At 48.2% G+C, this 14,664-nt stretch overlaps 1 protein-coding gene across 2 annotated transcripts in view; it reads right to left on the bottom strand.

Moving 5' to 3' along the window:
- Nucleotides 1–1,239: 1,239 nt before the first annotated feature.
- Nucleotides 1,240–14,664, bottom strand: part of TBC1D9B (TBC1 domain family member 9B) — a 43,053-nt gene continuing 29,628 nt past the window's right edge. The window contains exons 15-22 of one of the 2 annotated variants that reach the window (XM_029050392.2): nucleotides 14,181–14,249; nucleotides 12,782–13,022; nucleotides 11,704–11,769; nucleotides 8,190–8,261; nucleotides 7,684–7,734; nucleotides 6,104–6,163; nucleotides 5,570–5,676; nucleotides 1,240–3,890 (exon numbers count right to left, since the gene is read on the bottom strand). In XM_029050392.2, coding sequence (XP_028906225.1) covers nucleotides 3,204–3,890; nucleotides 5,570–5,676; nucleotides 6,104–6,163; nucleotides 7,684–7,734; nucleotides 8,190–8,261; nucleotides 11,704–11,769; nucleotides 12,782–13,022; nucleotides 14,181–14,249 — 1,353 coding nt within the window. In that variant the 3' untranslated portion in view covers nucleotides 1,240–3,203. The remainder of the gene's footprint in view (nucleotides 3,891–5,569; nucleotides 5,677–6,103; nucleotides 6,164–7,683; nucleotides 7,735–8,189; nucleotides 8,262–11,703; nucleotides 11,770–12,781; nucleotides 13,023–14,180; nucleotides 14,250–14,664) is intronic. The other variant, XM_029050393.2, reaches the window with a different exon arrangement.

The raw sequence follows: 14,664 nt of genomic DNA, 5'->3' as shown, positions 1-14,664 counted from the left end.
ACCTGGGTTCTAATCCCGGCTCTGCTAATTACTTGCTGTATGACCTCGGGCAAGTCACTTAACTTCTCCGCGCTTCACTTCTCCTGTTCTCCCTCTGAGACTGTGAGCCCCATGCGGGATAGGGAGTGTGTCCTACCCAATTAACGTGTCTACCCCTAGAACAATGTTTGACACACAGTAAGCGCTTAACAAATACCATTAGAAAAAAACACCCCCAAACAAACCCAAGGACTGTGCTTGAAGTGAGGAAGGTGATCGGGATGTCTGCACCCTCCAAAAAATGTTTATCTGCCCCTACGCCTTGCTTGCTCTTCTTTTAGATTCTTCTTATAGATTTAGATTCTGGTTATCTATGTGCTCCTACTGTCTGTTTTCCATCTAGAATTTCTCTTCCAAATGTTTGTTCTTGAATTTGCTTATTTGGTGCCCATCCCGGGGTTCAGCACAGCACTCAGTACTAAGCATGCGCTCAATAAATAAGGTCGTCTCTAGACTGTAAGCTCATTGTGGGCAGGGAATGTGTCTGTTCATTGTTACACTGTACTCTCCCAAGTGTTTAGTAGAGTGCTTTGCCCACAGTAAACCCTATGACTGACTGAATGAATTAATAATAGTAATGATGTATTTGTTAAGCGCTTACTATGTGTCGAGCACAGTTCTAAGCACTGGGGTAGATACAAGGAAATCACGTTGGCACGGTCCCCGTTCCACGTGGGGCTCACAGTCTTAATCACCATTTTACAGATGAGGGAACTGAGGCCCAGAGAAGTTGTGTCTTGCCCAAGGTCACACAGCAGACAAGTAGCAGAGCGAGGATCAGTTCCCAGGTCTTTCTGACTCCCAGACCTGCGCTCTATCCACTGGGGCCATGCTGCTTCTCCAATAATTCCAAACTCGTTGGCTTTTACGTTTGTATGATTCCTAACGGAACAATAACAGTCTCACGAGCACGGTTCCCAGTATTGTATTTTTCAAAGAGGGAAACCCAGTGCCCTAACCTCGGGTTTCAAAAAAAAATCTTAAAGGGTAACTCTTTGTAGCACTCAACGGATTTTCATCTTGTGACTGAATATGGAAAATCCATATTGAGGTTGGGGGGAGTTCATCGGCAAAAAAGCATCATTTCTTCCCCGACACACACGGAAACATCTCTCCGGTATGAGTTTTGAGTGTAAAATCAAAGGGCGGTGCGGGGGTGTGTGGAGGAGAGGATGAAAAATCAGGCATCAGATCAAGGTCTCATGTGGTGTTCTGACTTATTTATTGAGTACATGACAGATCAGACATGAAGTAAAACCACAGAGAAATTTTACTTAAAAAAAAAAACCCAACACAATAAGTTATCATAACATTTAGTAAAAGCAGGAAGGCTGCTCTCCACAGACCGAAGAGGCGGAAAGTTAGGAAACACTGATTGGCCACTGCTCTACAGAGGGGACCCCCAGAAAGGGGGAAACCACCAACTACGGATAGCAGACAAAGAACTCCAGCCTTTCCGATCTTCCGTTGCAATACGACGAGGCTCAGATGCAATTTCCCCCGTTTCTCCGGTGCATTACATCCCTCTCCTTTCTCCTCCCACTCCCCTTGCTGAACACAAGTTATTGGAACGCAGATGCTCGTGCAGTGGGATGAATGGGTCTGAACGAAGGGAGGAGTGAAGTTTCCTAATCGGGATAGTCCTGCCTACGGTGGCCTGGTTTTATCTTGCCCAATAAGGCTCCTAAGTCCGCATCTTACCTGAACAGGACCAACCCAAGCTATAGCGGGTCTCTCTGGCTCCACGCTCAGTGACGGGAATGATGCGAATTGTTCTCAAGCCTCGGAGAGACAGCAGATAAAGTATCCTGTCGTTCCCTTCCTATTTCACGCTAAAAAGGTGTGTGTGTTGGGGGGGGGGGGGGGGGGCGGGCCCGGATACTCCATGGGTGATCCGTGGATTCCTATCTAGGCATTTACGATGGGTGACGCCTCTTTCGAAAAAGCACCATATTTTCAGGTTGGACGAGGAAAGGGGGTCAACCGGTGTCCGTGGAAACGATCAGAAGATCGACCCCGCTGACTGGGAGAGAGTAACGCTCGCTCTTTTAAGGTTCAGAAGCCCGTCTCTCACAAATTTTCTAGAGCATGTACATTAAGGCTTTGAGCGTGGATTCATTTGAAATAAACAAAAATGAACGAATGAGCTAAGTCAGGAAATAACTGATTCTATTTCCTACCTTTTAAGTGTTAACGGTTATGGCGATCGAAACAACAGAACAGTTGGATTTAAAGCCACAATAGTAATATAAAGCCAGGGGCCATCATTGTCCTACCTTCACTAGCTCAGTGTTTCAGTTAAAGAAATACTGAACACTACACCTTCTCTCCAGTCCTCATCTTCAAAGTGCATTTTTAGCTCCAAACTCGCTCTCCTTAACCCAGCACCTCTGTGGAATCAGTGACCTCGGGGGGCTACGGACAGAAACCCAAATTCCGGTGCTGAGCAAGACAGGGTTAAGAATAATGGGCTCTTGCTCCAATTTTTTTTTCTGTTGCACAAAAGCTCCCTTGTAAGACGCCGAGAAGCCGCACGCTCTAGGTAGAAATCTCAGCCCGCAGAAACTGTAGCTTACAGAAACCGGTCGCTTTAGAGAACGCAGGGCAAGGGGATACGAGGCGCTAAGTTTGCCAAGTGACGCCACAATAGATCTGGAAACCTACAACACCGCATTTCCGAGGCCAGGGACCTTGCGACATTTAGACACCTTGCGTTAGTTTACAGAGTGGCTGCTAAGGACGCCGCGGCTGGACGGGATCCCCCCAGAATCCTATGGCAAAAGGAAGGCAGGGCAGAGAAGGCGGCAGTTGTTCCCCACCGGAACCAGTTCATTTAATATTCATTTTTTCCAAGGATAATCAGAGGCGAGCATGCATAAATTACTGTGGGAATCTTGGGTCTTGGGGACTACTGAGATCGAACAGCTGTCGCGTTCCTCGGAACGCAAAACTATCCCACCCAAAGCAGGGAGGAGCTTACATTAGGCAGCCGCTTGTAAAAAGCCTCTCCTTTATTTGATTTTTTTTTTCCAGCTGAATCTACGGTTGCTGATCGGTGGATTGAGGGGAAAAAAAGAAGGTCCTCTCCCCACCCCCCCATCTTATGCCATAAGGATTCCTGTTTTTACCCCTTGGCTTCCTAAAGCCACTACTCGCTAGGTGAGTCAGCCCGAGACCGAGGAGAGCTCGTAGTCACTGGACGAACTGAATTGTCTCTCCATTTTCTTCTGCTCCTTAATCTTCAGGCCAACGTCCACCTTCTTTTCGAAGAAGTTGACCAGGGCCGCCTCCGTCAGCACGGAGGCTAAGATCTGCTCGAACGAAATGGACCAGTCGCTGTCGACGGTGCTCCCGTACCGGGCCCCCGCCCCGCCTGCCTCGCATCCCACCAGGACGGTGTCATCCGCGAGGTCTTCGCACTGCAGGGAGCCGGTGCTCACCACGGAGTAGGAAGACATGGACGTGTCGTCTTTGGTTTCGTCGTCCGAGGGGGAGCCCTGCCCCTCTCCGCCGGCCCCGTCCCCCGCGATCTGGGGGTCCCGCGGGGTCTTCCCGGGCGGCGGGGCTCCGCCCTCTTTAGCTGCGGGCTCCGCCGGCGGCTGCTGCTGCCCCGCGGCGCAGTTCTGGCCGTGCTCGGACGCGGGAGAGTCGGCTTGGCCGGCGCGGTCCTGAGCGTCGCCGGCCCCGGCGTCCTCGGCCCTCTTCAGGAGGCGGTTGGAGAACTTCTTGCCGACCTCGCCGATTCGGAGGAGGAGGCTGGCCACGGTGGCGATGGCGTGATACAGCTCTTGCTCCACCGGGTCCTCGCTGAACATATTGTACAGGGTCTTGCACAATTCGATAAACTGCTCCTTTACGATGCGGGGAGGTGCGGAGGCAAGAGAAGAACAGGAAGAGAGAGCGCGAGTCAAGAAGGTAAAATAAATTACCCCCGGGGAGCCACAGATCAACATTTGCTAGCCGTGGCCCAGTTTTCTCACTCAGCTGGCAACCTGGATTTACAGGGAGAAGACTGGTTGCGACCCTTTTTCTAGACCGTGAGCTCGTTGTGGGCGAGGAATGTGTCTGTCTGTTGTTGTAGTGTATTCTCCCAAGCACTTAGTACAGTGCTTTGCACACAGTAAGCCCTCAATAAATCCAATTGGATGAATGAATACATGGAGGAATAGCTCCTGTCACCGGCAGGTACTGTTTTAGACCTGAGGGGCTGGTTTAGTCGTGCCGGTTTCAGGAAACTCACCTCGGGCTTTTTGGCCTCCTTGAGCCATCTTCCTCCTTCCCTTGGCCAATAAATGGCCCACAGGACTGAGGAGACAGACAGAAAGGGACGGTGCCTGTCCTGATGTGTAAGGGCAATACGATCCACTTTGAGAAAGCGGGTTACTCTGAAGTGCTTTAATGTGTAAAGAGAGCATTTCTAGGAAAACAGATCCCCATATGCAAAATAAGGCACAAAAAAAATACAAGCACTCCTGTAAGGCCAAAGTCTTGGTAGAAGAGAAAAATGAGCAAATCTCCCAAAGCTTTTGTCCTTTTTTCCCTCCGCATACTTTGCCAACCACTGCTAGCAGACAGTAATTCAAACCAGTCTAGAAATCTTCCACCGATGTCATGTCGACAGAAGACTAAAAGGAAGAACTCAGAAGCCTGGGTAAGAGTTTTCTCTAGATTCTCAGATTTCTTCAGCTCCCTCGTCCTCAACACGGAAAGCAAAAATTCCAACGAATGAAAAAACACAAACAAATTCTATCAACCACAAACAACTTCTCCCAAACTTCAGGAGGAGCCCTGGGCCCTGAATGTCTCTCAGCTTCATTCCATTCTTGTCACGGGACTTGGGATCCGTCCCTAGAAAGAACCCGAAGGCTGCAGAAGTTGTTTGCTGGTTAAGAAATATTACAGAATCACCCAGCTGCTCTTGCAACCTGAGGCATTTGCTCTGCTTCAGCTGAAGGGGTGGCAGGCGGGAACCCCCAGGAGCGGAAACAGACTGACTCCTGGTTCTCCAGCCTCCTCTTATCCCCTCCACCTTGCTCCCTACAAGGAACAGTGAAGGATGCTACTGAAGAGGGGGATCCTGCCTCCAATATGAGGAAGCGAGACCTCGAATTCCTTGGGAAATGCCACTGGCTGCAACTGGAGAAGCAGCGTGGCCTAGGGGATAGAGCACGGGAGTCAGAAGGACCTGGGTTCTAAACCCAGCACTGCTGCTTGTCTGCTGGGGGACCCTGGGCCAGACACTTCACTTCTCTGTGCCCCTGTAAAAGGGGGAATAAGACTGCGAGCCCCATGGGGGACATGGACTGGGGCCAACCTGATTAGCTTGCATTTACCCCCGTGCTTCGTACAGTGCCCGGCACATAGTAACTGCTCAACAAATCCAAAAACCGCCCCCCGAAACAAGCTAACTAGTGGATGCCGTGAAAATGGATTTTTCCATTAGAAACAAACCTTATCATCATCCTCAAAAAACCAAAGATTTATTAAGCAACGCGTTCCACGCCTGTGGCTTTCTCTGAAAACCTCCCACCTGGCTCATTTTGGGGAGATCCTTAATGGTCTCTTTCTTAGACTCTTTCTCACTGGCCCACATTCGGAGATAGTACCGGTAGTCTGGAGGGCTGCTGGCCTTCTCCTCTGCAAAACAAAGGAAGAGATTAGCCAGGGCACCTCCCCAGAGTCGATATTTGAACTTCATGATCCTGGTTAAGGCCAAGCTGTATTAGAGCGCGGATGGCTAGTGCCTTCTGGGTTAAAAGTGGGAAACCACCTTTAATCAGCCCAAAAGAGGCTGGGCTTTTCTTCCCCACACCATAAGGTGAGGACCCTCTAGACTGTACGCTTGTTGTGGGCAGGGAATGTGTTTGTTATTCTGTACTCTCCCAAGCGCTTAAAACAGTGCTCTGCACACAGTAAGCGCTCAATAAAGACGACTGAGTGACAGACTGACCCAGGCTAGTGACGGGCAGAGGGGCCTGTCAGAGGCATGACACACTTTTACAAGCGTGGGAAGATGCCATATTCTAGTAAAGGATGCTTGGCCAGGCCAGGGAAGAGCCGCTACCTTTTCTTTCCTTTGAGTCTCCATTTCCAGCTCCTTCTCTTTCTTCTAGGGACGTTGGATCTGTACAAGCAGAAACGGAAGAAAAGAGTTGGAGGGACTCCCCTTTGAGGTAAGAAAGTCGCCTATCACAGCTGAAAACCTCAAACCAGTATTCTCACTCACTACCTCCAATATATAGACTAAAGCCAGTTCTCCTAGTTCAATCCTTCTACAGTCTCCTCGAGGAGAAGTTGGGATTGCAGGAGACTGAGCCAATAATCTGGTTTGCTATTCCTATCTCGCTTCTTTCACTGCAGAAGAGATCATTCCTGGATCTGAAATTTCCCCACGGGAACTGGAAATGAAAGATTTTAGTTAACGGGCTCTTTGACTCGATACTAAAATGAACAGAAGACAGGCAAATAAGCAGCGTGTGCAGAATTTCTGGGGGAAAAACTAAATTTTTTTTTTTTTAAATCCCTGGTAACATTAACCAAAAGATGTTTAAAAACTAATCTTCAAATTGATTCTACGTTGAGTGCACGTTTTGGGAGGGAAAGACAGAATTATCGACGCTACACCTTTGATCCGCAGTTTTCTTGTCACGTGGGGTTGGAGCCCCGCGTTGAGGAAAACTTTATTACGTTACGCAGCTTTGACTGCCACCTTGGGCAGAGACCCAACTGTTTGTTTGAAATGCACTGTGTTCCCTCCATTTTCTTTGCTACGATATTTGTCAAAAGCTTGGTTTATGTCAGGCACTGTACTAAGTGCTGGGGTGGATACAAGATAATCAGGTTAGATACAGTCCATGTCCTATAAGGGCTCCCAGTCATTCCCCATTTTACAGATGAGGAAACTGAGGCCCAGAGAAGTTAAATCATTTGCCTAAGGTCACACAGCAGATAAGTGGCAGAGGCAAAATTTGAACCCAGGTCCTTCTAACTCCCGGGCCCGTGCTCTTATCCACCAAGCCACCTCCAGTTAGATGTGCTTTGTCAGAAAAATATCTCCGATCTTCCCGAATGACATTCTAGCCGAGATTTTTAATGAGAAGATGGATTACAGAGAAGCAGCGTGGCTCCGTGGAAAGAGCCCGGGTTTGGAAGTCAGGGTTAATGGGTTCGAAGCCCAGCTCTACCACGTGTCAGCTGGGTGACTGTGGGCAAGTCGCTTCACTTCTCTGTGCCTCAGTTACCTCATCTGTAAAATAAGGATTAACTGTGAGCCTCAGGAGGGACAACCTGATTACCCTGTATTTACCCCAGCACTTAGAACAGTGCTCTGCACATAGTAAGCGCTTAACAAATACCAACATTATTACCTGAGCATACTTCTATTTAGTCTTGCATCAAGCCCGCATTCCTTTATCACCAAAGGAATAACTGAGGCACAGAAATGACCTGAATTAGACTCTGGAACTCCCTGTGGTAAGGGCTACTGCCCAGACTTCCACGGCCATTCTATCACTCTCGGCTTGAATCACAGTGGAAACCGTCCGAAAAAACAACAATGGACTATTACTCCGAGAATCTCACTCATTCCTCATCTCAGGGCAGAATCTTAGCTTGAGAGGCGCCCACGGATCTCCAGAGACTAACCTTGAGATTCACAGTGCATGAAGAGATCCAGTTCGGAGACAAAGGGAGATACTGGAGGTGCAAAGGAGGAGCCGGGGAGCGGAAAGGAAGAGGAAAAGGTTCAGGGGAGAGAGACATAAAACAAGTGAAGTAAGGAAAACAAGAACGGAAATGACACAAACTCCTGTGAAAACTCCGAAGCAAGAAACAGAAAAGGCTAGTTCGGTTCTAAATAGACAGCAGCTTTCACGTTCCCGGCAGAGGAATCCCGTGGATAGAGGTACCACCTCATGTGAAAAATGAGACTATTGGCCCCATAAAGCGCGTCACCCACTATGCTTCGCTCTAATGCAACCCATCAGGCGGTAGCAGCATTAGAAACCCACCCGGGAGCTCAAAAGGGAGCTGCTGGTTTAGCCTGGCCTTTGAGAGTCGCAACAGAAATCCTCAAGACTTTGAAAACTTAACAGCCTCTAGATCCCTTCTGCTCAAAGGCAAAGCAGAGGCATTTGTGGTTAGTGCGTTACCTTCCGTGGAGATATCCTCTGTGAAATAACTGGCAGCCTCTAGGGCGGATTCTGCTTCTTCTGGGCTCAGAGCTGTACTTAGAGAGAAAGAGAAAGACAGAAGAGCGTAAGATTAAGATAATCCCCAGCACTTAGAACAGTGCTTTGCACACAGTAAGCTCTTAACAAATGTCAACATTATTATTCTAATCCGCACCCTTACACATTAATTTTACTGTTGCTCCTTGCTTACTCCAACACTTCCTCTATGCCGCTGGGGCCTTCCCACGGGAATAATGTACTGTCCTTGCACAGACTGAATTCACCGGATAACCACTCGACTCTCCATTTCGCTTTGCCTGGACAGACACGGAAGTGTCCCAAAATGCCGAACGTGATGGCTGAGTTTGGCCCCACTTCCTTGGATCTGTCTGGGGTTCCGCCAGGAAGCTCACTCTCGTCCGTTGTGTCTTTGGAGGCACAGTGTGGCCTCATGGATAGAGCCGGGGTCTGGGAGTCAGAGGACCTGGGTTCTAATCCCGGCTCCGTCGCTTGCCCCCAATGAGACCTTGGGCGAGTCGCTTCACTTCTAGGTGCCTCAGTTTCCTCATCTGCAAAATGGGGATTCAATGCCTGACCTCCCTCCTATTTAGATTGAAGCAGCGTGGCTCAGTGGAAGGAGCACGGGTTTAGGAGTCAGAGGTCATGGGTTCTAATCCCGGCTCCGCCACCTGCCAGCTGTGTGACTTTGGGCAAGTCACTTGACTTCTTGGTGCCTCAGTTACCTCATCTGTAAAATGGGGATTAAGACTTTGAGCCCCATGTGGGACACCTGCTACCCTGTATCTACCCCAGCGCTTAGAACAGTATTCTGCACATAGTAAGTGCTTAAGAAATACCAACATTAATTTTATGTGGAACAGAAACTACATCCAACGTGATTAGCTTGCATCTACTCCAGCACCTAAAACAGTGCTTGAAATATAGTAAGGGCTTAACAAATGCCAAAATAGCAAAGTAATTGCAATAACAACTTCATCCGGTCTCCCGCTCGCTATCCCAGGTCCCGAGGAACGTAGGGAGTTGAATGGCCTTGCCGCCTGCCATACTCAACTTGTTAGGTAATATTTAGACACAAATGGGTTTTTTTACAAGCCCCATCTGTAGAGACCGTAAGCTCTCCATGGGCAGAGAACATGTCGGCTAATTCTGTTCCGTTGTACTCTCCCAAGCACTTAGTACACTGCTCTGTACACAGTAGGCGCTCAATGAATACCACTGATTAATTCCTACACCTGTAAGGTCAAGAGCCAAAGCTACTTGCTCTGGGAGAGTTGGGACCTGATTCTCTAGGATGCTTTTCCCCCAAAAAAGGGTCTTTTTTCTACAGTCCAAGTTGGGAAAGATTGGTCGTGACCACATGTTGATGGGTAGGATGCCCGGCTGGCTCAGGGGTGGCACAGATAGTGCAGCGGATTGAAAAGTGTCCCAAGGGATTAATCCTCGGATCGATATTAGTTCTAATGGCCTGGATGAAGAAGTGGAACACGTGTTTATCAAATCAGCAGCTGATTCTAAACTGAGCAGAGACTCCCTCTTGAAAATAAGACTATATGGCTCGGCGAATCAGAGTAAAACTCAATATGGCATGGGCAAGGTGGGGGCACTTTGAGGTGCAAAACACAAATTCAGGATGTGAAATAACCAGCTGGGCACAAATACAGGGGGAAAAGGCCTGGGCTGCTGGTGGGGGTGGTGGGCAGTGGGCAGCGTTTACCAGAACCTAAATACGAGGCAGTAATGTAATCCTGTTTGATAAAAGAAACAAACATGTTCTAGACCGTATCAACCATGAATATGACATGGAAGAGTACGGGTCAGACTTTAATGGGGCATTATCTCGTTCTGTCATATGTTTGCCATCAATTGCACACATAATGAATTAATGTCAACTGCTTGACAGATTTTTAATGGTTTTGTTCAAATCTCTGTTGGGCAAGTCACATCACCTTTCTGGACCTTGGTCTCCTCGTCTGCAAAACGGAGAAGAAATAGTTTCTGAGTCCCTTAATGCAATAATAACGGTACTTGCTAAGTGCCTACTATGTGCCAGCACTGTACTAAGCACTGGATTATATATATAAAATAATCCGGGCGAACACCATCCCTGTCTGACACAGCGCTCACAGTCTAAATCAGAGGGAGGAGGATTTAATCCTCATTTTACAGATGAGGAAACTGAGGCCCGGAGAAATGAAGTGACTTGACCGAGGTCACACGGAAGGCAAATCGCAGAGCCAAGATTAGAACTCAGATCCTCTGACTCCCACGTCTGGACTCAGGGATTGGATCTGATCTATTAAACTTGTAAATACCTCAGCTATAGCACACACAGTAAATGTTTACTAAATGGATTAACTGTGATTAAAACCAGTTCACCCACTTCCATTAATTTTTTTCATATGCTCAGATTTTCATTCTGATCACTCTTTCCAATGAAGGAATCTGTTAGGGTTCCAAAACTGCAGCTCTGACTTCAATTCTTTAATACTATTAATTTGCAAGAGGTTCTCCTTCTTCATAGCTCTCCCCATCTTCAAAGCCCTTCTGAAGTTCCATCTCTCCCGGGAGGCTTTCCAGTTAAAGTTCTGATGTAAAATACCCTGATGGGTAATGGTGACCAGAGAATAGGATGCATGTAATGCAAGCTAACTGGACACTAGATATACTCTAAGCAAGGGTGAGTGATCACCTAGGAGGATACCAGAATCTTAAATAAATGCGTGTTTTGATAAAAAGCAGCAACACTTTGGTAACCATAAAATCCTAGAAATAGTTCAGCATGTTGAGAAATGTACTTGCGCCGTGAAAATCGCTGAAGGAAACAAGGTGGATGAGACACCCAAGTTCCCAGAAAAATTCTGAGAGGCTCTAATATTGCTGTTCAGAGGAACGGGAATATCCTTCCTCCTAGAGGGAATACCGATTTTACCACTAACTCTACGACAATCGGCTATAGAAACCTGCAAACCAGCATAAAATCCCTCAGAACTTGGCCTCGTCGATTTCTACTGAAAAAAAATGGCTGTAGCCAAAACCTGGATTTTCAATTTCTTCTAGGAAAAACTCGTTTTTAAACTATTGACGGTACTGCTTTCAAACTTCCAATCTAGGTAAAAACTGCTGCTACGTTTACAGATGGGAACACTTAGCTCCCAACTTATATGAGTTTACCGGTTCGATTTGACCGGATACTTGAGTGGAAAGGGGGTTCAGCTGGCCTCTGGCTGTCAAATAAACTAAAACCCTGTAGTCTTCTGGGTCATTGTTGTTTTTCTCCTAAATGTTCTCTTGGCATGCATCACCACGGGTCCCACTACGCTTCAGGAAAAAAAATCAATAACATACGTATTCCAGATAGCTCTCGGTTCTAATCTAAAGGTGTCCCGCAAGAAAAAAAGAAGAGCTTCAACCCTTTCGAGGGCAATGTGAAACTTCTCAGGGATGACCGGAATGAGCAGAGGAGTTCTCTCACCTGGAGGCAGGTGTAGTTTGTACAGAATTTTAAGCTTCTCGGTCAGGTCTCCGTGATACATCCCACCTGGGGAGAGAAATGAGAGGAAGGGGAGGTGATTTTTCACGGTCTTCCTTCAGTAACTCTCCACCGGGGCTTCATGAGTTAGCAGGATGAGGAGTTTGTGGAGCACACTGAAGGAGCCTCGATATGCAGCAATCTACACTGAGTCACCACTCCGTTTTTTGATTTTTTTTATGGTATTCGTCAAGTACTTACCGTGTGCCAGGCACCAGACTAAGCGCCGGGATAGATACAAGCTAATCGGGTTGGACACGGTCCCTGTCCCGCATGGGGCTCACAGATTTAATCCCAGTTTTACAGACGAGGCATCTGAGGGGCAGGGAAGTGAAGTGACTTGCTCAAGGTCAAGGAGCCGACACGTGGCAGAGCCGGGATTAGGGCGAGGTCCTTCTGAGTTCCAGGTCTGGGCTCTATCCACTAGGCCACGCTGCTTCTCCCTCTTTGCTCCGGGGGCGATAGGTTTTTTCCCGTCGAGGTGAGGAAGAAAAGCAGCTGCGGGGGATAATAATAGCACCCTCCTTCTCCCTACTCTGAAAATTACAGCTTATAATATAGCCTGCGGCTATAAAAGCTTAGACTTCTGCCTGGACAGGAGCTCCTCTGGGACACACCACCACCCACCCCCTTCCCCCCCGGAGCTCTGTAAATGCAGGCAGTCGGGGGAACATCCCCGTCCACCCCCCGCCGCCATCCCCAATCAAGACGAGCAGGTATGCTCGGAGAAGCAGCGTGGCTCAGTGGAAGGAGCACGGGCTTGGGAGTCGGAGGTCATGGGTTCGAATACCCAGCTCTGCCACTTGTCAGCTGTGTGACTGTGGGCAAGTCACTTAACTTCTCTGTGCCTCAGTTACCTCATCTGTAAAATGGGGATTAAGACTGTGAGCCTCGTGTGGGACAACCCAATTATCCTGTAAATCTACCCTAGCGCTTAGAACAGTGCTCTGCACATAGTAAGCGCTGAACAGATACCAACATTATTACCACCCCTCTCAGTACACCCAGTCGAAACACTCACTCATGCCGGTGACAAACTCTTTAAAGTTGATGAGCGCGTCCTTGTTCTCGTCCAGGAGTCGGAACATCCGCCCCGCCAGCACTGGGGTGTGGAGGCCACAGGCCCACGGGGTCAGGCTGGCAAAGAGTTCCCGGAACTGCTCCAAATCGATGCGGTACTGCTCCAGGTAGGGGAGGTTCTGGTCCCGGCGGATGGCTGAGGTGCGGTTATTACCCCAGTAACAGCTGGCTAGGTGCTTGGCCTGGAAAAGAAAACATCCAAATCTATATTCAAGTCTAGAAGCAGGACACTGCAGTGGATAGAGCACGGGCCTGGGAGTCAGAAGGTCGAGGGCTCTAATCTCGGCTCCTTCGCCTGTCTCCTGTGTGACCTTGGACAAGTCACTTAACTTCTCTAGGCCTCAGTTACCTCATCAGCAAAAAATGGGGATTAAGACTGTGAGCCCCACGTGGGACAGGGACTGTGCCTAACCTGATTAACTTGTTTCTACCGCAGAGCTTAGAACAGCGCTTGGCACATAGTAAGCACTTCACAAGTACCATCATTCTTCTTCTTCTTATTTGTATTTAGACTCTAGACTGGAGGCTCGTTATGGGCAGGGAATGTGTCTTCCAACTCTCTTGTACTGTACTCTTCCAGGCACTTAGTACAGTGCTCCGCACACAGTAAGCGCTCAATAAATACCGTTGATGATGATATTTGCTGTCTCTGAACCTTTTTCCATCTGACTTTATCCCCGAGTGTCACAATAGAGCTACTTTAATCAGGCCTGGCAAAAGTTGCCTAGTGGAAAGAGTACAGGCCTGGGAGTCAAAGGACTTGGATTCTAATGCAGCTCCACCACTTGTCTGCTGTGTGACACTGGGCAAGTCTCTTCACTTCTCTACATCTCAGTTGCCTCACCTGTAAAATAGAAATTAAGACTATTGAGCCCCGCGTGGGACACGGATGGTGTCCAACCTGATTAGCTTCTATCCACCCCAGTGCTTAGTACAGTGCCTGGCATATAGTGGGTGCTTAACAATGACCATTTTTTTAAAAAAGTGGGAAATTGACGAGGGAGAGGAGAGGAGGAAGGAGAGAGAGGGAGAGAGAGATTTCTAAGGATGACCAAGTTCCTCTATCTCTGCCCTGGGGCAGACAAGAGAAATCTAGGTGGAAAACCCAAAAGGGAGGAGCTAATGGCCACTCAGTGGAACGATCTAGGAGAGGGAAGTCTGCCCTTTCACTTTCAAATGACCAGAATTGATCATATTAAACCAATCTATCCTTCACCAGGACTCTTCTATCCTCGTTCAAGCTCTTGGGGGAATCCCATTTAGAGAAATAACAGGATGATCTGCTTCCTGTACCAACAGCAGAGAAGTGGTTAGGGTCTGTTTGCTTTCCAACTTCTTACCTTGAACACCATATAAAGCTCTTCCAGTTCTTCCATAGAGAAACCGATGTCACCGGATATAGCACGGACCTTTATACGGAGAGTGAGGTGAGAAAAGGAAGAGGTGAATTAATTCACCCTACAGCTGGAAAAATCATACGATTCAACCAAAATAAACATTAAACGGTGCAAGGGATGAGGACCTCTGAAGTACCCAGGTTCAGGGCTGGATTTACGGCATTGAGGGCCCTAAATGTGATCTGTGGGGGAAAGGATGGGAAGAGAGAGAGTGATTTGAGATGCACGAGTTCTTCCAACGCAGCACACTAATCGGCTCTGAGCCAAAGAGCTGCTCTCCTATCTGACATGGAGACAGTGAGGGTCAAGAGTGGAAGAAAGGGTATGTCCGGAAGCTGTCCGGCCTGACAGTCCAGTGAGAGCTGGTACACTTGAGTCACGGTGTCTATGGCAGTCAGTTGTTCCACTGCAACAGTGTTTTATCCAG

This window comes from Ornithorhynchus anatinus, chromosome X1 (assembly GCF_004115215.2).
Source record: "Ornithorhynchus anatinus isolate Pmale09 chromosome X1, mOrnAna1.pri.v4, whole genome shotgun sequence".
NCBI classification, from domain to species: Eukaryota; Metazoa; Chordata; class Mammalia; order Monotremata; family Ornithorhynchidae; genus Ornithorhynchus; species Ornithorhynchus anatinus.
Note: the sequence above shows the minus strand (reverse complement) of the source record. Positions and strands in the feature narration are given on the sequence as shown.